Source organism: Dipteris shenzhenensis, chromosome 14 (assembly GCF_047967505.1).
Source record: "Dipteris shenzhenensis isolate YYH24624 ecotype China chromosome 14, Dip_SZ_1.0, whole genome shotgun sequence".
In the NCBI taxonomy this organism is placed as follows: Eukaryota; Viridiplantae; Streptophyta; class Polypodiopsida; order Gleicheniales; family Dipteridaceae; genus Dipteris; species Dipteris shenzhenensis.
Window position 1 is genome coordinate 16,227,738 of NC_141609.1, and position 24,170 is coordinate 16,251,907.

Genomic DNA, 24,170 nt, shown 5'->3' on the forward strand with positions numbered 1-24,170 from the left:
TGGTTGATCATGTTTCTCAGCAAACCTAGTTTATTGGAAACCCATGGATCGTAATCACATTTATTTGCAACCATTACAACCACCCTCATTACCACTGTTGCAATAGCAAGCTTCCATTTTATGTCACACTTTTTCTCAGCCTCCCTCCCTGTTTGGATTCAAATTTACAACTACAAGTTTAGCATTCAAGGTAATGTCTAACATATACTTATTATTTTCCCTACTCTTTTGACTTTCCCTCTCTCAAGAGTTCGATTTTCTTTTAAATTTGTCCCCTGCCATTATATCTCTACAATCTGTTACACTAACATGCAACGATGCAGTGAATGATGATAAAGTGTTTCCCTGTTTGAGAGTATTGCGGTTGACAAAACCATAAAGGAACCATAAAGGGGCTTAACTGTTTCAACACTAGCCCGAGTGGAAAGCTTGTGAGTGAGAATTGTGTTCTATGCATTCGAGACTCAAGAGTGAGAGGGACACTGCTGTAAGCAAGCATTTTTCTTGGAGCTTAGCCTTGACAACCAATAAAATCTAGAAAACCCAATGAGAGATTCCTCTTAGAGATCTCACTATCATCTGCCCTGACCATTCAGCAGCTTATTTATCCTCTGCAAATATTCTGAAACCACAAGGCATCATAGTATATTACTGCAGAGTTTTTACATATTGGTCAAGAGCAGCATTGAAGAGCTCACACCTGCCAAAAAAGGAGTGAAATATAAGTGGTTTTACAAACATAATAAGTATCAGCAGACATCAATACTTCAAAAACCAAAAATTAGAACAGAAACAGTGAGAGCATGTAGAATTGAGCGTCTTGACCAACCTGAAGGGCTGACCAGGTGTATAAAGAGGGTTCTTCACAACGTACTCCACATAGATACTACTATAAATATGTCTTAAAGCCTCACGAAGATCACCCATTCTAGAATCTGTAACCAGCACTATCTGAAGGACCAATAATAATCAAATACCAAATCCTTATTCACCAAAGAATGGAAAACTGACCATGCAACTTGGGTCCTTGCAATTGTAGGAAGGTGCAAATCAGGGAGTTTGAAAAGAATACCTTAAGCCCCGATGGAGTCTCCAGAAGATTCAATTTATACGTGTCAGTCCGGAAGGCATAGAACGAACAGCCTTGACCAGGTAGTTGTGGAACTCCTAAATTTCCTTTATTATTGCTGCAACGAAAAACAACTTTTAGGATGCTTTAATTTATTGGCCCATACCCTTCTGGCCACAAATGACTTGGAAGGAAGCTTAAGGTTTAAAGTAACATCAGAGTGGGGCTAAAAGGAGAGGACACACAAGATTGCACAAAATTTTCTTCCACCATCTCCTGGAAAATTAACTACCCAGGTGTTTGTGATCCTGACACCAAGGACTAAGGTAAACGTCCCTTCCAGTCCTGTTCCACATTTTGTTCGACCTGTTTGTAATGGCAGCACCAAGGAGGGACGAAAGATAGAGCCCACTGTGAGAAGTGCAGCGGAAATGAACGGAAGTGAAGAGAGAGAGTCTCAACCTCACAGACAGCAAACAAGAAAGGAGAGAGAGAGAGAGAGATGAGAGAGACTGCAAGTGATCTCAGGAAAAAACCCCAAGCGGTGGGGAAAACCTCTGCTATAAAGGACTGCTCAAGGGCTGCTCAACCCTGCTCAAGAGACACCACACTGAGATGAAATGAAAGGCAAGGAGGGGGGCCTATATACAGGCCCCAGCCCCTCCCTCAGTCAGCTGACCGAAGGGGCCAACCTGATCTTCCCCATAAGGGGCTGCTTCAAGGCCCTATGAAGAGGGCTGTACCATCTGCTAGGAGGCTGACCCCCTCAGCCCTCTATAAGGGCTGGCACACAGCCCTAAGAGGGGCTGGTCCCCTGCCTCCAGGTCCAACTGGACTGCGCCCCCCCTCCTGCCCTATAAGATGGGCTGCAAGGGGCCCATATGAGGGCAGGACAGCGAGGTGTGAAGGTCTAGTAGGCTCCTAGCCTCTTCATCACCATATCCAGACCCTTCTCAGCTTCTTTCTGTCCATCCTCTTCTATCCCATCCACCCTCTCTTCTCAGTTTCATTCCCTCTTCACTCCGACACGACGACCTTGTCCAAGATGGTAGAGAGCAAGACAGAAACTCCGGTTTTGCTCACCTTCCCGATTGACCGTCAATTGGATGGCCTCAATTACGGAGTTTGGGGGGTCATGATGGAGTCTGTGTTACAGTCGTATGATCTAGCAGATTTCATATTGGTGGGAGTTGCCAAGCTCATCCCCTATTATGGAAATTGTATTTCTGATATTTCTTGCTATAGATTTTATTTTATTTTAGTCAAGTGTGACTATGGCAAAGTATTCCATAGGAACGGACCGGACGTGGCGGGGGTCCTAGTGGATGCTTTGTGTGGTTTTGTTGGGGATGCCTAACTAGCCTCTGATTTGCCATGCTAGATGGTCGGTATTGTGGGTGATTTCATGTTAATACTGATGTCACTAGTGTTATTGGTGTTAAGTTTACTTATTGTACTTTTAAGCGCAATTATATTGGGATAAGTTGATTCGGTGATTCGTTCAATTGATTGTTAATAACTAATGTAATTGGCGGCTTGAGTACAGGTGATGGAACAAATGGCAAGGATTGGAGTGAGTGCGAGGGTACCGATCAAGGTGTCGCACGGGGCATTCTATGTGGCCATGGGCCAAGATTGTGAAATAATGAATATTAAGCCGTGGGCTAGTTATTTTAATTAGAGATCGTATTAAGCCTTGTGATATTTTGAGCTATGTTGAGAAATCCCTCCAATTGTGGAAAAGGGATGCTTTTGGGTGTACTATTTTTTGCTCTTTCCTTTTTGGAATATGCAATTATAAATACTCTAGATGGGAAGCAAGAGCCACCATCTAGAGGGGTAGATTGGACCCCATGCGGCGTCGTCTCTTCTTTCCTCCTTGTTTCCTTGTTCTTGGTTTCTCTTGTTTTGGTAAATAATGAATCGCAAGCATGTCTAATTTCAGTTTTTGTTACATCCCCTTGCATCCAACCTTGGCATCTTGGAGCAGAAGGAGGCCAAGACCATGTCTCAGCTCTAGGATCGTGTCAATGCAAGTGTAAGGTCATTTATCTTCCTTAACTGTACTCCACACGTGATTAATCACGTGAAGCACATGACGGTGGCTAAGAGTATCTGGGAGCATTCGGCATCTTTGTATAATTGAACCTCTCCCATGAAGAGGGCTGCCGTGGAAGTCATATGAGATTGTTGGATCCCAATAAGTCTTCATCGATGCGGGAGCACATCAACAATTGATTGTACAGCCTCATTAATTATTGCCTACTTACCATGCCCTTCTAGAATGTCAAGTCGAGCCCTTACTTCTACCAATTCCAATCGTAGCTCTCTCACTGCCTGCTGCAAATAAAAAATCTGATCTTGTTGCCCAAGGATGGGTCGTTTTGAGCCTTCTTGTTAATAATTCATGGCTACAACTGTAGAGTACCAAGTCCTGATGGAGGTTGAAGGAGTTGAGGGGAGTTAGAGGAGAGGGTAGGCCAATCCATAATTCGCTATCTATTGAACCCCCTAGCTTAACCTAACCCCCGGGTTGGGTTAGGGGTTTAGCGCAACTAGGTGTTAGGGTTAGTGTGTTTGGGCTGCTAGCCGAGGTAACTATTGGCTGAGGCAAAGGGCTGACGGGTTTTCCCACGTCCAATTTGCCATGTGTCCTGAGTGTGTGCATGCTTGGGTTCTATGCTTGACTTGTGGCGCCTGTGTCCCCCATACGGAAGCACCTGGAAGGTCTTGGAGCTCTACCCTATCCTACCCTGGGTCTTCATCCCTACCACAGGAGTCTTTTGGAGAGAGTGGCGGATTCTTGCAGCTCTCCCTTTGCTGGCTGAAAACGTTTTTGGAGATTTCTCTGCGACAAATCTTCTCTTGTTGGTGTTTCCTGCTACTGGCATGCTCCTTGGGCCTAGGCATCCCCATTTTGGGCCTTTTCTGAAGCTTTTCTCGACATTCTTCGAGATAGAATGCTTCCTTTTCATTGTTTGAGGCCATATTCCTGGACGCCTCTCTCCAGGCTCTTGTCTGGTGCTATGCACATTGAATTATGAGGTTGCTGTGAGCTGGAATCCTCACTTTGGTGGACGAATTCATGGCAAATTTGTTGGAATCCTCACTTTGGTGGACGCCTCTCTCCAGGCTCTTGTCTGGTGCTATGCACATTGAATTATGAGGTTGCTGTGAGCTGGAATCCTCACTTTGGTGGACGAATTCATGGCAGATTTGTTGCTGATTGCTGGACGACTTCTCTTGTGACCTTTTCAGGTGTTGGAAGGCAGTCAAGGACAGCTCCCTCCTACCAGAGTCTGCTATCTACTGGTCGACCATCCTTTGAGGCTGTTTCGAGCTGAAATAGGCTCCATTTGTTGGCTGAATTCTTGTCTTCCTCTTCTGCTTTGTGCAACTCCTACTCTTGCGGAGTTTTGGAAGGTTGGATGCCCTACCATTGGCCTGGAAGAGGATTGGGGCACTGGTTGTGATACTCTCTTCCTGGGGAAGCTATGGCAAGCCTTGGACTCAGTGATGGCCTTGATTTGTGTGGATGCATTGCTTAGTATGATGTTGGGTTATTCCGCTTGTGATATGCTTGACTACTGAAGGGAACCAAAAGGATAGCACTAGGAATTGGTCACTTGCACAGCCACAGGTTGGCATTGTACTGGGTTGCACCTGCGTGTGAGTTCAAGAAGGGAGTCCCTTGTAATTGAACTAACCAGTGAACAAATAAATACCGCAAGGGGTGCCATGTGTTGGGGCCAACAGGTGTCACTATGAATGCTTATTGAGTAGGGGCATTCTAGCCTCCCTTGTTTTCTATGATTCAGTGATGCTATGCTGTGGAATTGTATGCGCTAAGTGTTGTGTTTGGGCAATGGCAATGGAACATGGTGGTTGTATTTTGGTGTTGTGAGAAAGTAGAGTAAAAAACACTGCCCTTCATCAGTCAAAGGCTGGTTACAGGTGGAGGGCTGCTAACGGGCTGCTAATGGGCTGTATGGAGAGGTACGGACGGAGATACGGGGATGTATGGACGGGGTACGGACTAGTTGCGGGCTGTATGGAAAGGTATGGAGAGGTACAAGCTGCTGACGGAAAGGTACGGATGCGCTGCTGCTGACGGCGGGCGACGGACAGTACGGAGGGGGGGAGAGAGAGAGAGAGAGAGAGAGAGAGAGAGAGAGAGAGAAACTGCAAGTGATCTCAGGAAAAAATCCCCAAGCAGCGGGGAAAACCTCTGCTATAAAGGACCGCTCAAGGGCTGCTCAAGCCTGCTCAAGAGACACCACTGAGATGAAATGAAAGGCAAGGAGGGGGGCCCTATATATAGCCCCAGCTCCTCACTCAGTCGGCTGCAGCAAACTGACCAACCCCCTGCTCTAGGGGCCGACTCCTGACACAGGGCTGGGGAAACCTCTGCATAGCCAACTCTATCCTCACAGAGGGTGGGCACAAGGCCCTCTCTATATACCCTATCCTATCCTCTCTCTGGGTGGGCACGGTGACATCAGGAGATGTTGACCTCCAACACCTTACATAAGGGTCCAATATATTCCCATATTTATCATCATAAACAAAACTGTGACATTCCTTACAAGGGTCCACTGCGAAGATTCAAACCAGACTCCAGTCCTGATGCCTCATCTGGTGAGACCACTTTCATATATTTTGGTATTCTTCATTGTTGGGATATTAAAATAGCTCTTTTTATTCTTTACTTTTCTGCAGATACTACATTGTTGTTTGAAGTTTCTAATTTTCGGACTCTACACAGACCACGGTAGCAGGTTTGGGGGCTCCCGGCATTCAGTGTAGGCATCAGCGCAGATCTTGATGTCCTTTGGTTAGACTAGGCAAGTGCCTGGAGTCAACCCTTCGCGGAAAGGTCGCAGCCATACAGAGGCTTGTGAGTCAGACAGAGACTCCCTGCTCATACAAAGACCACTGCCGAATCACCTTCCACGTGACTTAATTATATACATGCACGTGTTGGCTTATGTGCTCACGCTAATGTGTGCAAGAAGAAAATGTTTCAAGCACTAGAGTAAGCCATAGCTCATCGTCGTGCTCCCACACACCAGATGCTCCCTCAGGTGCTCCCTCTTCAATTCCATAGCCAAAAAGGAATTGCTGTTTTCTCCTGCTCCAAGCCCGCGTCTACAAATTTGTTTGCTCCTGCCCAACATTGCAGCTGCAATCTGCTTCCACCTCTTGCTGAAATTGCAGCTGCTGCTCTTCCTGTTTCCCCAAATTGCGATCATCCTTACCTGGCCGCAACTTTGAGATTTTCTCCTTACCTGGCCAGCCCTGCTTATACCAGAAATGTGATTTCCTCCTTGGAAACCACGCTTGCTCTAGAAACCCTATCGCTGCTGCAAATTACCTTAGCCAGCACCTACCAAAACCCTAATTGCAATTTGTCCTCTCTTCCTCTTGCAAATTACTTTTGGCCTGGCTGGTGATCTAAGTTGAACAAGGATTGATATATGGCGATTCCAGAACAATCATCCACATATTCTGTAGGAACATGTTAAAAAGTCCACTTAGATGAGGATGTGGATGATGAGGAAGAAGATGGTGAAGCCACCGCATTTTTAAGAAGGTACCACAGCAGACTCTTTCTGAAAGAATTTTTATATACCTTTGTAAGACTAGAATAAGTCCAATCATACAAATTTAGATTTTTTGTTGTTCTAAAGATCAAAAATCTACACAGAAAATAAAAGAGAAAATGAAAGAGAAGAAAAAAGAGGTAAACAAAAACTTTTATGAGAAACAAAAGGAAACTTAGCAAGCAAAGCAGCACTTATGTCATCATCAGTGCCCAAGCATAAGCAGCTATATTGGGTTTCTAAAGACCCGCGGAGTCTTTATGCACATATGCACAATAGTGGAAGCACTCAAACTCAAGACTAGTTCTCCATATGAAAAGGATGAAAAGGATGCTACTCCACAACTAAAGAGGGGCCACACTCTTCCTACTAGATGTCAGTTGTGTGTAAAGATCCTTCCTAAGGCAGGATAGGAGAAGTGGTATCCAGAATTCATAATAGAACAACTAAAGACCCTGGGTGCTCAAAGCACGTTCAACCACCTATGATCCTATATGAAATCCAAGTGTCGAGTTCCAAATTTGATGAATTGGACCTTTAAACAATCACCGGCATACTTTGCAAAAACACTCCAGAAGTCCACTCAAATGAGAAAATAGATGATGAGGAAGATGAGGAGGTGGAGCCATTGCACTTTCAAGGGCTATGACACCTTGTGAGAGAATTCACCCTGCACATATGCACAATAGTGGAAGCAATAGAAGTTAAGACTATTGACACACATGCAGAGGATGAACATGAAAAAGGTACACGCTGACCAAAGAAGCTCCAGAACTCAACGAGTAGCCACACTCCTATTGGATTCCAATAGCCTACTAAAGTTTCTTCTTAAGGCACAACAAGAGATAGAACAAGTGTTGCACAAGCTAGTACACATTAGTGTTGCTTGAGACATGAGAAGAGGTTGCAACCCTCTACTTATATAGAGGAGGAGACCGATCTCCACATGTAGAGACGACCTATAGCATGTGCAGTCAACCTGCCAACTTGACTGCCACGTGTGCAGCCTACCACATCACCAACTGATCGCCTTATCAGCACATCCAACATCCTCCAGATATCCAGGTGTTATTAGTGGACGTTTCAAATGGCTGCCCTGTAGATGCATATTAAGCATCAAACAACGATAAACGTCTTGGGCCTTTACAGAATCCACCAATGCCGAGCATTGCATACCATCTTCCAAAGAAGGTAGACCACAGGCAGCAGCAGAGGCACCAGCAGTAACAGCAGCAGCAGATCCTAGCACTTGTGAAAAGCTCAGGTGGTGAGCTGATCACGATGTACAGAAGGGAGCTGACAGTCTCTTTTTGGACTCCTCCCTAAGCTACTGAAAACCTCATTGGTGAGGCACATAGCGGCAGGAGTGAGAAGCAGATAGGGCAAGGCGGAGCATCCTGCTCACCAATGTAGTGTAGATAGTGAGTGCACTTTTATATCTATGTTTTAGTCCTTTCAGTGGACATCTCTATTCATTATTTTTGTTGCCATATCTTGCTGTCTACTTCAGATCTGAGTGTAGCATTCATTTACATGTATGTGTGCACATGTCAAGTAAGATCTAGAGTTCTCAGGTGTGATCTGGTCATGTTTTAACACAGTGCGAGAAGCCAAGATTTGAGCTAGACGTACATGCTTGGATTTTCCAACATCAAGATCAGCGTGTGAACAGAGGTATTGCAAAGATACACCTATACATCTTAGAGAGAAATGCACAACATGATGAACGGTCGAAATACCCAGTATGTATTGCACCAAAAGGTAGGCAAAAACATTAAAAACAATCATTCTCACGTGAGATTACACCTAATGCAAGGTGCTACAATGTCTGGCTACAGAAAGGATAATTAAACGTAGTCCACCCCTTCCCATGTACCACAAAAAGACAAATGTTTTCGTTTGGAGCTAATGTCCCATCAAACATTACAGTCTCGAGGACCGGCATCAACAACAACAGGAATTTATACCACAAGGAATGAATCTAATTTGCTCATGCCTTCACAAAAACAAGGACACACAATATATCAGAAGTACTGCAATGGTCGCAGCGATTTTCACATATGCGTTTCAATCGCACTACCGTCGGCATTTTCCTCGGACACACCGGAAGCACAAAAACTTATAGAATTTAATGACACACGGAATGTAAAGTGCAGCGTTGATCTGACATGATATATTTAGTAGCACAAATGATAACAAAAGAACTTGTAATAGATGGTTTTATAGAAACACCTGGTGGGATCCATCTTCACCGTGAAAGATCGGAGCGAGAAGAGAAGGCCGAACATCAATTTCTGATCTTGGTGGGGACTGAGCGTAGTGAGAGGGCGATACCACAAATGATAATGGAGGCAAATGCCATTTCTGTTGTAAATATACATGCACCTCATACGAGGTGGAGTAGCAGAGGCCATTGAATTCTTCAGCGGAGTGCTTGGAGAATCCTGGCTAAATCTTCACCGACATATTGATTGAAGAGCATCTTCGAGCAAGAAAACGATGAAATCATGTGAACCCACAATTCTAATCTGTCTCCATTCGAACTTCTTAGACTGTTCGATAAAACCCAGATCTACCCATCAGCGTCGTGTGCGCTCAAGCCCAAGGCTCTTGCCGGTCTTGAGTTCAAACGCCAGGGTCACCCCAGCTCTTCCTTGGTCACCCACTATTGGGGTCCAGCTCAAACTAACCCGGGCAGGCACCTGTTATATCGTGCAAGAGTGGATGTTTGAGGCTGATTTAAAGTGAGTAGGATGACTTTGAGCTTGAGAAGTGTTAATGTTGAAATTTCGAAGTGCAACAATACTTGATCAACACTCAAGTGGAGTTTTTATAGTGGCGCAATATTATAGCAGCAACAAAACTTGAAAAAGTTTCATGAATACAAAAAAGAAGCACTCTTGCCTTGATATCCCAAAAATCAAAGAGCTCCACTATACTGGATGCGTGCATGTCTCTTTGTGTGTAACTTGCTTCCTTTCATTTTGCTATGGTCTATCCATGAATTGCTAGCACATACTCATCCTTCACTCCCACCATCTTTCATTCTTTTCTACGTCTCCTGTGCATCTCTCCTGTATGTTGATGACAAAGGTGCATTTTGCCGCTCTCACTCTGCTACCCGACTTGCGGAACTCCGACGTGGATGCCTAGCTTCGTCTCACTCGCACGTGAGGATACAGCAGCATCAATCGTGCTCCTGAAGCGATCCATCCGTAGGCGCTTGCTTGTGTTCTCAGCTTGCCGAGGGAGACGGGTGCACGACAGCTCGTGCTCAGCGAGGAGTTGATTAAGGACCGCCTGTTTCTTCCCATTGATGGAGCATTCGTTGCACCATCTTCCTTCACCCAATCTATGTTGGAGAATGAGTTTGGGAACGGTCGCAACGGCGAGTATTGCCTCAGCAACTTTTGACATGTAGACATCCGAGAGTGTTTTCGGTGGTCATTGGAGGTGCTGTTCTTGTAGGCGAAGACCTACACCATGTCTGTGAGGACACGCGCTCTCCTGCACCATACAAAGTCCAAACTAATGGCATGGGCCAGAGTCTTGAAGGAGCGAATTCGAGCGAAGGCTACCAGAGTTTCATCGACGAATGCGAAGGGCAGTTTGGCAGCAGTTTGCACAAAGGTATAAGGGGGGTGCCAAATTTTTTGGAAGATTAAATCTTGTCATCACATCTTGCAGTAGTCCAAGCTCTATCTCTTTGCCAAGAACCCACTTATGGGAATTGTTGGCCCTTTCTTCAGTGCCCACTGCTCCAAAACTATCGCCTTGGGCATGCACTTCCTCATCACCTTCCACTTTGGCAATAAGTTCATATGTGGCCGTGCCTTGTTGCTGTGAGCAGTTGCTGTGAGACCTACTCTTCCTCAGCATGATATTGTCCTATAGGAATTTCTAGTGTCCGAGTACAAGAGCTCGCCTCTATGCTCTTGGTTCTGCCACCAGTAATCCTAGATCGCAACGTGTAGCTCTTTGGAGTACTTGTCCAAACAACCAATACAAAATAGAAATACAACGATTACAGGAAAACAATCCATAGAGCTTTCAAATAAAGAAGGTGTACACACCTCCAGAAGATCCACGGTTCTTTCCACATCTTCCCATCTCTTCTTAAACCGCTTGCAAAGAAAGCACCTACACATTGCACACGCAGAGGGATACTTTATGCAAAGAACTTCGGGGGTCACCTATAGGGCACAATTGCATATACATTCCGGCTTCTTTTCACACCATGTGGGGCTTGTGGACACATAGTACATCATGCATACTTGCAGACTTCTAAACTAAACCAAGGCATTATTGCATGAAGAATATCCTTCGATACTAATCCCTCCTAATTCCATGCATGCCATGCATCATGTGGTTGGCTGTTGGCTCCCTCATGCATCGGCCCAACTAAGGTAGACCAAACCTAGAACACTAACTAGAGGCAGGTCCCAACAATATTTGTAATCTTTCACTTCCAAGTATCTATTCCCAAAGCTCTTCTCTCGTCCTTGCTCTATTTATTTCCCCTGCTCCTCGCCATCACCATACTTCTTTTTCCTTCCATCCCTCTCCTCGCTCTTAGTCATTTTCCCCCCCATCTGAGTCTGTTTCGCAAACTCTTATCCTATTCCATCTCTTTTTCTTTATCATCTCCCTGCAATGGATGTATACAACATTGTAGGAAATGTGAAGTTTGGAATTAGTAGTCTAAAGGAATGGATTGCTGACCACGTGGCAAGGAGAGATGCAAGAATTCAAGAAGGCTCTCCATTGACACAGATGGGAGAGAGAAGAGTTTGATTCGCAGAGGCACGCAAAAAGGGAGGAAACTACAAAGATAAGAGAAATAATGAGATTCAAAAAAGCAAGCGCAAGGGCTCTTCAAATGCGATCATGAAAAACTCTTTTGGTAGCTATCTAAATCCTTCGACACGTATTGTATGCTTCACTGATTACCATCCCGCACATCATTTTGAAGGATTTTTCTATAATCTTTTATTGAAGTACATACATTTTAGAAATTAGAATGTGAGGTCATACACCTTGGAATGCCATATATGATAACTCATACAAACAAAAGACGACATGGAATCAATCGTTGGACAATATTGCAAGGTCCACATGCTTATTGATGAGAATCGGCACCAATTAACAAATATGATTCTGCAAAAGAGTCCATTACGTGCATTGAATGGAAATTTCATAACACTAACAAACCTCGACGAAGGAGATAACATCGACAACAGATCTCGAATCTCAATCCTTTGAACGATAGATGAGTTCAAGGAATTTGAAAAAGCCTCTTTATCATCCGAGAAACAAGACGTTTACGATAGAATGACTAAATTCCCAAGAGGCCTTCATGTGATTCATGGTACACTAGGATAGGAAAGACCTTCATGATCAAATACATCACTCATAAGTACATAAAACAAGGAAAACTAGTTGTTATTATAGCCACAACAGCTGTGATGACAATCGCTAGCTTCTCATTTCTACAAATGTCCATATGTCATCTTGAAGATCCTGTATATGTCCAATTCCTTAACATTATTAGAATGTAAAAGCCCAACATAGAAGAGATTCACAAGTACTTATGTGACATGATCATCGATGAAACTGAACCAAACCAATTTATTAACAACAATACAACTATACTTTGTACTCACAAGAACGATATACACCACTACAATGAGCTCATTCTACGTAAACAATTCACTGCAAGAGAAATCAAGAAAATTAATGTGACTTTGAATGCAAACAACATAATTGAGTTACAAGAATGGCTAAAGAATTCCGATTTCCACTCAATACAAGAAATCGCAATTGGAGCACGAATTATGATTGCTAAGAATATAGATCTCTCTGTTGGAGCTACAAATTATGTGATTGCAATAGTTGTTGCATTAGATAATGACAACCAAACAATCAATTTAATGAAAATACATGCAAAGATTTTATCAACTAGTGAAAAGATTACACTTAGATGATCTAAGCACAAACACAAGGTACTTAACTCCATATGGTATCATAAGACAACCTTTCCAGTGGGGAAAATATTTTGGTGAGCTTTTTGTCATGAGCTTTTGCGGCACTCCAAGTTATTTGGTGAGCTTTATCCACTAGAATCAATCCGTGTATGGCCACAAAAAGGTGGTGGCTATCATTGCCACACAAAAATGCATATTGCAAAGCCTTTGGATCTTGCTATCAGTACGGCCTCACTGCCAAGGAGATGATGACAACTCCAAGAGGGTGTCGACGCAAGAGGTAAGTGATGATGAGGACGACTAGTGGTAGAAATACGAATGTCTTGGGGGAGGTAATAAGTGATGATGAACTGGCGCTTGAAATGTGAATCCCTTTCTCTAGTTTTTGCGGTGAATATTAGTATACAACAAATGCCAGCACCTCCAAATGTGGAAATATTGCACGAGAAATGCCAATCCAAGGCCCCATATTTTGCGTCAAATGCTAGTACAAGCACCTCTGCACGCGGAAACATAAACTACAACAAATGTCAGCACCTCCACATGCGAAAATACTACAAGCAAAATGTGAATCCAAGGCCCCAAATTTTGCGCCAATCATGCCAAATGCTAGCCGAACAGGAAATTTCCTTCTTCTCATATCGAATGGAAGTTTCAAGTTACTGGGAATGAAAGTTACTCTTGGAATGACCATCCTATCTCCAGCATTGGTACCGGTGATAATCTCAACTTCCAATACCTTCGTGTGAAACTCTTTGCATATTAGCCGAGTCCCATATGGGATACTCCTGAGTTTAGAGTTTCCTTGAGATCTTGCCCACATGAAGCATCAACAGCCTGACATGTAGACTTGTGTCATTGCGACCCTCTCCAAATCATTCTTTGAATTCCTGAGAGTCTTGATGTCTCAAATGGATTTTGAACTTTTGTTTTTTATGTCATGGAAACTGGAAGCTAAGATTTGAGACCCAAGAGTTCAAAGAATGATTTGACTCTATAAATGCTTGCTAAATGCTAGGCTGCACAAGTGCAAGGTGCCCTTGCATGCGGTCAGCCTAAGGAGCTGGCTGTCAGTACCTCTTATATCTTTTTTTACTTTGTTAATACAATATCGCCCTCCTTGTGAGGAATAAGAAAAGACGATGCATGAGAAACAGCTACCATAGCCAATGCAGACACAATACAGACCAAAATATAGGTTTTCTTTTTAATAATAGTTTTTCCTTCCTTCCAAGTGAAGAATAAGACTGTGCATGAATAACAGCTACCAAGCCTAAGTAGTGCGGACACAAATATCGTGTGAAAAATAAGACTGTTCATGAATAATAGCTAGCAAAGCTAAGTAGTGTGGACATGAATATCGTGTGAAAAATAAGACTGTGCATGAATAACAGCTACCAAACCTAAGTAGTGCAGACACGAATATTGTCTTTCTCTCGAGGTGGAAAAAAAAAAGCATCCTTGAATAGCGCCTACCCTAGTATAGGCAGTGCGAACATGTTGCGGGTTTTTATAAAAATATAAGTAGTAGTGCGGAGACATTGCGGAAATAAATTTTTGATTGAAACATGTTCAATTACATTCCAAGGGCTAGCTCTCCATCCCAACTTTAGATAATGTTTGTAATTCTCTTGGAATACTCCTTTGAAATTGTGTGTCTCCATTTGGAAGATCTTGTAGCTACAACACTATCTCTTTGCCCAGTGGAGGTCCTATTGTTGGTAGGGCTGGAAGCAGCAGGCTCTATTGGTACACCCGAGGACACCGCTTCAACCCATGTTGACTTCACATTTTTTAGCTTAAACCCAACTTATTGCAGACGACATATCTCCGTATATGTTATATTGTCCTGCGTCAACCTGCCAAACTTTGGAAGTGTTGGTTTGTACAATATATTACTATCCACATGCCATGTGTGCTCCCGATCATCTGCATAGAACCAAATCCACTAGGGTTTTAGTCCACCGGGGCTAAGATGGCATCTTTCAAAGAAGAAACAAGGAGCCACCACTCCTTGAGAGCTTTGTTCTATATGGCAGCCACACTTCCTCTTATCAACTACACCAAAACACTTCACACTTGAATGGATTGGAGTTTTGCATATTGCCCACATAGAATGGTTCATCGCCTCCTCCACAAGACTAAGGACCTCCTCTCTATTGGGTGCAGCAATTGGTGTGGGAACCTCCTCTCCATCATTTCTATGCAAAAGGGTGTCTGAGACATCCAGCCTGTGCACTTTATTCAATGTAGGAGCTTCCCCAAATCAGATTTTTTGTGGTCTCTCTCTTTTCTTGCGTTCCCTTGTCTCCATCACATAACCAAGCTTGTGAGAGTTGGTTGCATGTGTTGAAGACTTGCTTGTCTTACTTTCCGCAGTCTCCTTATCTCCGTGCAAAACCCATTGATCTTCAAACATTGGTGTGCCTTCTACTACTTCATGTATCATCCATGCAACCTGTGGAGGTGATAGAGTTAGTCTAATGGCCACCGTCTCCACCAAATCTTAAAGACCAAGCCCATCGTAGATGTGCCTACCTAGCACGTACACATGCTGCTTTGCACTTTGGAGCAGTGCATTTGCCATGTCAGATACACAAGCATCATACAATGTTATCTTTGACTTGATTCCTTCCGCAAACAACCAACTACCATGCATACTCTTTGCAAGGTTTTTTCTTGGTGTCTACACTTCCTCTAAAGGATCCTTCACCACCTAATCAAACAATCACAAGTTTTCAGATTGGGTTGCATCCCTCACTTAAAAAATAGAACCCTCACTTAAAAAACAGAGGACACATGGTGGGTTTTTCAGGGATAACATCCTCACCATAGCCATTACATTTCCCCAATGTGCAATGTGAGCTTCCCACCAACTAAGCCAAATGTCCATGGATGGAATACCCTCCCTTTGGACAGCTCCACTGCACCACCACCTCCTTATAGCCACGCTTTGTATGGCTGCCTCTTGCTTTGTCATACTGGTCTACCATCTTTCACAATTCGTCATTTGCTCCACATGTAGAGACTCCTTCATAAACTTTCTTGTGTGCTTAACATTTTTGGGGCCACCATTGAACACTTTCCTCACTGCATTCTAGTTTTAGTGCTAGCGTTGTCTACCATGAAGCCATGGAAATCAACCACTGGGTAGCCCAACTGCTTCAATGTACCATTAAGCAACTCTAAAAAAAGGACTTAGCTTTGTGTATCCTCCTCTTTCATCTCACAAGTGGCTATGGTCATTAGTTCTTGGATGTTGATATGTGGGAAAAATCAAAAGGAATGAAATCACAACACCCCGCGTATCTGAAATGACTTTGTAATTACATGAAGTCTCCACCACCATCGGATGCACAAAAGTGATAGAGCCCAATCCTGCCTTTATAGCCACTCTCATCCACTAAATATGCTACTGGAAAACAAGTGCTCACCTTGGATCATATACATGGCATGCCATTGTGCTCCACCCGATGACTCTATGGGTGTGATCAAACTGCACCCATGATAGGTGAAGGTTCGCATTGCCACTACGCCTCATGCGGTTTACCAGATCCACCCAAGAAGAAGGGCCCTTGGTTGATATCTTGACAAGAAGCACTTGTCATCTTGCAGTCCTTGCCTAGGAAACCTACTACCATGGAAGAAGGAGTACATTGATCTTTTCTTCAACAAAAGGATATTGTCGTATCCCTCTCCTAGTTGTCTTCTTCTCTTGAGATACAATTCGGCAAAATGTCCGTCCAGTGTCATCAATCCCAATGCCACTCTCTTTGGTAAAGACCCTTTGAAGAAGGTTGTGTTGTATTTCTTCTCGTTGATGTAGTGAGGGAAATTCACTCTGTGGCATTCCAAAGCCCCAACACAATAGCATCCATTGTTTCGCATTTCCCGAAGGTGGGTGGAAATTCCATAACAACGTTTCCATTGTATTGGCAAGGTAACTCTGTGACTCAAAGCCTATTCTTGATGGTGGATATCTTAGCAGTCATCAGATTGGTATGTGAATTATTCACAATCAACATCAGGAAGCTTTGGCCAGTTTCGCAGTCCTCATCTTGAATGTCCCCACCACTGTATTGTTGGATGGTAGTCGAATCCACACCATTGTCAGCATCATCCTCACCACTGTCGTTTGAGATTTCAATATGGTCAAAAACCCTTTTCCAATAGTTAAGCTTCCTTGCCCATGTTTTGAAACCTCTCTACGCACACTAGCAAAGGTTCCATTCCCATCCTCTCAGATTCGATTTGAGATTCCAGAAAATGGATTTTATATCCCATCAATGTCAACCTCTTCTATGTCATCCTCAATCTGGAAAAGGTCCATAGCATGATAGCATGTTGAATCCCTAGCATACATTTTTCAGAACTTGGTGGGAACGTTATGGCATCAGTAGCCACACTATCAGGCGCCCCAATTGGTTTGTGAAAAATGAGATACATCTTCGACAAAAATGACTCCAAAATGTAATACTCATTGCTATCTAAGCCACATTGTGAATGTAGGCTCTCACCTAGCTCTCATTAAAGCCCCCTTCACCTCCTTCAATAACTGCATTGAGCTGAAGGAATTATCAGCTGAACGGAAGTAGGCTTTGAAGGAAAAACGAGCTAAGTATGACCCGTCCATCTCTAAGAGGAACAGAATGAGAAATTGTCACTCCTTCGAACACCCATTCTATCGAAGCTTCTTCCCTCCTGGCACTAGAAAACAACTCAGATGCTTTCAAGGAATACTACACAATGCTTAGGGGAGCGACCGACCGGGGTAGAAATGATTTGGAGCGACAGGTATTTGCGAATGTCAAATGATACAAGAAGGAAGATGACCAAATCGCAGCCTCACAAAGGTTTCGACATGTAGAGGAGATCAATGAATTACATGAGGGTTGTCTATCATCCACTTGAACTTACATCAAACACGCTGTGGTTGTGACACAACTCAAACCTTGTCTCCATCAACTACATTGCTAGAGGAGTTCAATGAAGGTTTTGAAGACACAACTAGGCACAATTACTTATTGTACATCCCGTATAGATCTTGAAGATCTTGTAGTGCAGGCACCGCAATGTTGATGTCATAAACTATGCCACTCCATCAATCACTTTACAGGGAGCTCAATGAGTAACGTGACTCCTTCAATTGCAGTATAGAGGAGCCTAATGATTCTACTATCAAACATCTCAAAGAGATTTTGAAGATCTTGCATTATAGACATCGGCATGATAAACTATGCAACTACGAGTCCCTCCAAATAGCATCAGATGCTCTGATGTATGGAGGTGGCTATAGACCATGACGGCTGGCTCCATCAATTATGTTTCATAGGATTTTAATGAACATCCCAATGGTATTCACCAGCCACAATAATTTATCACACATCTCACAGAGATCTTGAAGATCTGGCAGTGTAGGCACCGTGGTGTAGAGTCGAGGCGATAAATTATGCCACTCCACCAATCTCTTTACCGAGAGCTTAGTGAGTAAGGTGACTCCATCAGTTGCCTTGCAAAGGAGCTTAATGAAGATCTTATCAGACGTCCCACAAAGATCTTGAAGATCTTGCATTGTAGAAGTCCCCATCATAGAATAGTTTAATGAATGTCAATCAACTCCATCACAATAACCTCTCGCACATTTTCATAAAAGGGTCGACTATCAGCCTCTTCAATTTCGATCTAACACGACGTAGAAGCAAGCCGGTGTGATAATGAAACGCTGATAATTACATTACGGATAATAAACGCCCTGATGACAGAAGATCTGGCTTTGCTTTGAACACGCCATGGTGTCATTATGGCATGATAATGACACCATCAAGTTCATTGCAGAGGACCTTCAAGAATGTCCTGAGTGTTGCAAATCCCTCTCTTCAACTTGTGCCTTCAAACCATCTACATTTTGCAACCCGAAACCCTAAACCATCTCCGCAACACAAGTCCCACAACCATGCTCTCTGGACTCTCTCCAAGCTCTCTTGCATTGGCAGAACCTTGCTCCCTTCGTCACCAGTTGGGAACTATCACTGCTAAGGTATTTCTCAAACTCTAAATTTCATACCCTAACAAAATGACCCATTCGTTGATCTGCAGGGCACTTGCAAAATGGACATGAAAAAGATTATTGTTCATCTTGGGCTAGGCATGGAAAAAGTCACTAAAAAAGCAACATTTCAAGGCCCTTTTTTTTCTACGTCCTTTTTCCTGTTGCATGTATTTGGTGACGACCACTCAACATTGTGCGACTACCAGTTGAGAGCACACAAGACATAGAAATCTCAATAGTGTAGTAAAAAAGCAAATCAAATAGTATGGTTTCCATCAGGTGAACCAAGCAAGGCCATTGTAGATTGTAGTAGTGTTGCTATGCATTTTAATACAGAGGACGTGCTAGGTGATGTGTATAGGTATTGAGAAATGGTTGAAACCTCTTTGAAAGAGCTGCAATGTAGGGACTAGATAAACTAGGATGAGTTCTAAGTTTGTAGTGGGTCACATTTTGTACTTTGATTCTACCACCTTATATAAAGAGAAAAGAAAAACTCTTGACCATCGGCTATTTTGGAGGCCCTATTTCATATGCACTAGCGCAGATGAAAAAGAGCCCTCTGAAATGCCTGCATAGAGACTTGACTTGCTCCCGTTTGAGTTGCACTGCCAGGATGTTTTAAAATATTAGACAAGATCATTACCGATCATTCAAGAAAAGGGGGCTTTCTAGAATTGCAAATGCCCCTTTCAGAATAGCAGGCATGATGCGATTCCGCTACTAATTCGAAGGTTGTTAGACATGGCGAAGTCTCGGAATGAGCACTTTCCAAGGCCTATTTTCGTTTGCACTAGCCCGTTTTCATCTGCACTAGCACAGATGAAAACAAGCCTCTGAAAGTGTCTTTCAAAATTCCATGATGCCCCTTTCTTAAATAGCAAGTACGATGCAATGTAGCTCCTAGTGAAGGGTGTTGGATGTGGCAAAGTCCTAGAATGAGCACTTTCCAAGGCTCGTTTTCATATGCACTAGCATAGATAAAAACAAGCCTCCACAAGTGCCTTCAAGAATCATGTCCTAATGACCCTTTCTTGAATAGCTAGACATGATGCAATGCAGCTCCTAGTGAATGTTGTTGGACATGGCAAAGTCCCAGAATGAGCACTTTTCAAGTCCTGTTTTCATCTGCGCTAGCAAAGACGAAATCGAGCCTCTAGAAGTGCCTTCAAGAATGCCCTAATGACCCTTTCTTGAATAGCTAGACATGATGCAATGCATCTCCTAGTGAAGGTTGTTGGACATGGCAAAGTCTTAGAATGAGAACTTTCCAAGGCCCATTTTCATATGTGCTAGTGCATACAAAAATGAGCCTCTAGAAGTGTCTTCAAGAATGTCCTAATGACCCTTTCTTGAATAGTTGGGCATGGCAAAGTCTTGAGATGGGCACTTTCTAAGGCCCGTTTTCATCTGTGCTTGGGACTTTTGAAAATGAGCTTCCAAATGTGCCTTCGAGAATGACCGAATGCCCCTTTCTTCAATACCAGGCTTGATGCAATGTAGCTCCTAGTGATGGTTGTTGAACATGGCAAAGTATGGAGATGGGCACTTTCCAAGGCCCATTTTCATTTGCGTCTGCACTAGCGCTAGCGCAGATGAAAACGGGCCTTGGAAAATGCCCCTTTCTTAAAGAGCAGGCATGATGCCCCAAACGAATGTTGTTGGACATGGCAAAGTTTGGAGATGGGCACTTTCCAAGGCCCTTTTTCATATGCACTAGCACAGACGAGCAGACATGATGCGGAGATGGGCACTTCCCAAGGCCCATTTTCATCTACGCTAGCACAAACAAAAATCGACCTTGGAAAACACCCCTTTCTTGAAGAGAAGGCATGATGTAACCCAATTGCATGATGTAACCCAACTCCTAACGAATGTTGCTGGACAAAGAAAACTCCCAAAGTTGGGACTTAAAAAGTCCCCGAAAATGGGACTTGGAAAGTGCCTATCTAGAGACTTTGCAATGACTCTAAGGACTTTGGAAAATCTTGAAAGGGACAGTTTTGAAGACCCTTTTTCATCTATAATGCAGATTGTGGGTGACCTCGCAAGTTCTTTGAATGCAATGTGGACTGCAAGCGACCCCTCAGGTGTTTTCATGATTCTCCCTCTGTGTGTGCGATGTGCAAGAGAAAGAGAAGACATGCAAGCTAACAACAACGACTCAAAAGCAAACTATCTTTTCATTCTAATATGGTATGCTCAGCCCGACGAGGCTTGTTGTAGATAGGACAAAATAAGGCTCATCCCTACTAGGATTGTTGCCTTGGTTACAACATCAGTAAAAACCAAAAACATATCACTAGAAGATATCATCATTGGTATCTCTAATCTGCTCAACAATCCACTCTTCTACCGGCTCCACTTTTGAATCGTCAGTATAATTACATTGATGGAAGAAACTCAAGCACTCGGAGATTGTTTCTTGATAATCTATTTGTCAGGACATTATTCTTTCTTCGGCGTCAGCACCAAATCACTCATGCCGATTGGAACAATAACGAAGGTTACTCAAATAGTCCACCATATCGTGCCGTGCATTTATTATCTTCAAAAAGTATTTCGCTCCTTCCAAAATTTGTAGAATGTGAGGTTCTCCATGAGGTTTGGTCGACCACAATATGTATCTACTAGATGCATTGTTGTAACAGAATGCTCTCAAAGATATCGTTGGCATAGTGATGGTGGAGATGAGTCTATGAAGTATACAACTTCACTCCTTTGTATAGTGGAATTTGCAAGCATGATAGTGTTGCCTCTGTTGGTGATGTTGGTTTTGATAAAATATATGTAACTATCATTTTCAATCTCAAAGGATCTAGATTCTCAAGTCCGAGGAGCTTGCATCTTTAATGTTCAAGTTCATATGTCCCATCAGCTCTATTTTCATAGCATAATTTAAGAGGTAGTATGATAGGCTTGTATTTGTTATTCTCTGAATATTCATGTGTGCTTGCCACAATAGTAGTATGCCAGCATGATATGGAACAACATTTCGATGCTCAAGGGATGGGCGATCATAGAGCCATCTATGTGTAAGAGGATCCACCTAGTTTCTGAATCGGAATCCAAATTTATATTTGTAAGTGTTATTCGAGTCTAGCACGGCATGTATGAATTTGCTTTCTTTTCACCAAGTCATGAAGCTTCTTTTCCAAGGAATTCTCAAGTAGTGTATCCCAATTATTCAGGTACGATATATGTGCATTAATTTGATTTGATATAATTTCAATATTGTCCTCCTAAATCCACAACATTACATGAGCATGCATTGATCCACGATTCTAGATTACTATGTGATATTTAACTCTTCCTAGTAGTCCTTTGTTAGATATAACATATTTGGACAAGAATCGTTGTAGTCAAACGTGAAATAGTATTGCGCACTCAACTAGCCAATCTATCCCTGTGAATTTTTTTATTGAATTGTCTCGCAATTGCTTCTATTTCATTGATCTCACACCATCTTGTGCTTGATATCTCATCTACTATGAGTGTAAGAAATATGCTAGGAAGTCCCCATCTTTTAACCATCGCCATTAGATCTTTCAAGTTTCTACGATGCCATGAAGGAGATCCGGGTATCGACCCTGGTATTTGAAACTTGATCGCCCATTTCATTATCTCATGTTTGGATATTCTTAGATCCTGCCGTCTTTGTTGATCAATATCTCTTTATAGAATTGTAGTTTGTGTTGAGTTTGCAATAATGATTGCTTGTCGAATTTGGTACATTAGTAGTAAGTACGGCTTGTAAAGTATGAATACTGAGAATAGTGAACCTATTCTTATTTTTAAGTACACATTTAAGAACAACTTACCATCATGGCTACCATGTCCAAAAGAGTACAGAAATGGAAATAATGCTATCTGAATTGTTAATCCATCAGAATCAGATAATCCATCTATGAATGTAACGAATTCCCGTTCGACTATTCTTGACGAATTACGTAGTAGTATTATGCTGACCTCATGTGAATCATGTCGCTCAAACTGATGGGTTCTAGGCAATACATCTACATGCTCCAATAATGACAAATAATTATCCTCATATACAACTCTTATAAGATCGAAGAAGAATCTGCAGAGTGTCTCTCTAGAATATCAACAATAGCTTTTCTAAGAAAAGGACACTAATTCCAAGTTTCGGATGAGGTCTTTCATACATTGACAAGTATTTTTTGAAGATAGGATGTGTTCTCAAGTTGAAAGCTAGTATTTGCTCAATTGTTAACAATAGTATCGTTGGATTTTTGCAAATCCATTGTTGTCAATCCCAACATATCAATGGATTGTCTAGTATCAATCTTCTTTGCAACATTGCTATTGCTAATGCTTTGATCGCTCTTAAAATATTTAACGAACATCAATGAATGACAACATTTGCATTTGAAATATGTCTACAGCTAGCATGTTTCGTATTTAGTCAATATCATATGGGACTGAGTACAATTATCAAAAGGGAGACTTTATACAAGCCTCACGAATCATCCTTGTTTTGTTTTCTTGATTATTTTCAATATACACACTAAGAAAAGTATTTGATAGGTCATATGGTACGACCTTAGACTCTAGTATTGATGGTACTAATCATAACTTTGAGAAGGAATTCATGCCAAATTCAACTTTACCACAATACACACAATATTTCATTTTTGTTACAAATTTAAAGCACATGTTTTGCCACTCTTCTAAATATGTATCGATGAATGGCCATGATGGAAAACTGAGGTATAATCGTCTTTTCTTATTTTGAATACTATTATGATAATAAACACATACTCGGTTTTCGGTAAATGTTCGCTTCATTTCTATGAATGACACGAAATTATATATAAAAGTACTTGGTCTTTAGATGTGCTCATAGATGACCACTCGTATCATTTTCTTGCAATCCATGCGATATTGGAGAAGATGACAAGGCATGTCAATTGACCATAACTCACATCTTCACTCTACATTACAAATGTAAAGATGTATCATGAAACTATACAAGAAACAAAATACACTTGAAAATGCTCTTTAAGTTTGCATGATAAATCTTTGTTTTATTGTTATATATAATTACATAGCATTGTTCAAATCTGTGTATAACCACACATTGATGTGCATAGAAAGTTGGCAATGTATATAATCATATGATCATGTGAATGCATAATCATCTAGGCATAAATTTCATAATACATATAACCACATGTTCGTGTAACTACATGTTCATGTGGGAGGAGAGTTAGCACAGTTTCTCTCCAAAAATTATAAGACCAAGAAATGTGCCGTTCCTTGGGATCTTGCATCCTATATTTTGTAAATCACATAATGTATTTGCACATTGCATAATGTGGAATGTGCCGTTCCTTGGGATCTTGCATTTTGTATTTTGCAAATCACATTATGTATTGTGCATATTGCATAATGTGTCCTTTTTTTAAGAATGTTATTGTTGTTTTTATTTTGACAAAGAATCT

At 42.2% G+C, this 24,170-nt stretch overlaps 1 protein-coding gene across 1 annotated transcript; it reads right to left on the reverse strand.

Annotated features, from left to right (window-relative positions):
• Positions 1 to 327: 327 nt before the first annotated feature.
• On the reverse strand, positions 328 to 9,384 carry LOC147894259 (SNARE-like superfamily protein). Its single transcript, XM_087384763.1, has 4 exons — positions 8,905 to 9,384; positions 1,073 to 1,187; positions 830 to 951; positions 328 to 700 (listed from the first exon to the last, which is right to left on the reverse strand). Exons 1-4 carry the CDS (start codon positions 9,084 to 9,086, stop codon positions 649 to 651), a joined length of 471 nt encoding a protein of 156 aa, XP_087240889.1. The 5' UTR covers positions 9,087 to 9,384; the 3' UTR covers positions 328 to 648.
• Between the last annotated feature and the right edge of the window lie 14,786 nt (positions 9,385 to 24,170).

What these genes read in the sequence shown, in the direction of transcription:
- LOC147894259 (XM_087384763.1), bottom strand. Translation starts at nt 9,086, where the DNA reads ATGGCCTCTGCTACTCCACCTCGTATGAGGTGCATGTATATTTACAAC. An exon ending in GTGAAGATGGATCCCACCAG is followed by an intron (nt 1,188 to 8,904) that starts GTGTTTCTATAA and finishes TTTTCGTTGCAG; the next exon opens with CAATAATAAAGGAAATTTAG. An exon ending in AGACTCCATCGGGGCTTAAG is followed by an intron (nt 952 to 1,072) that starts GTATTCTTTTCA and finishes TTGGTCCTTCAG; the next exon opens with ATAGTGCTGGTTACAGATTC.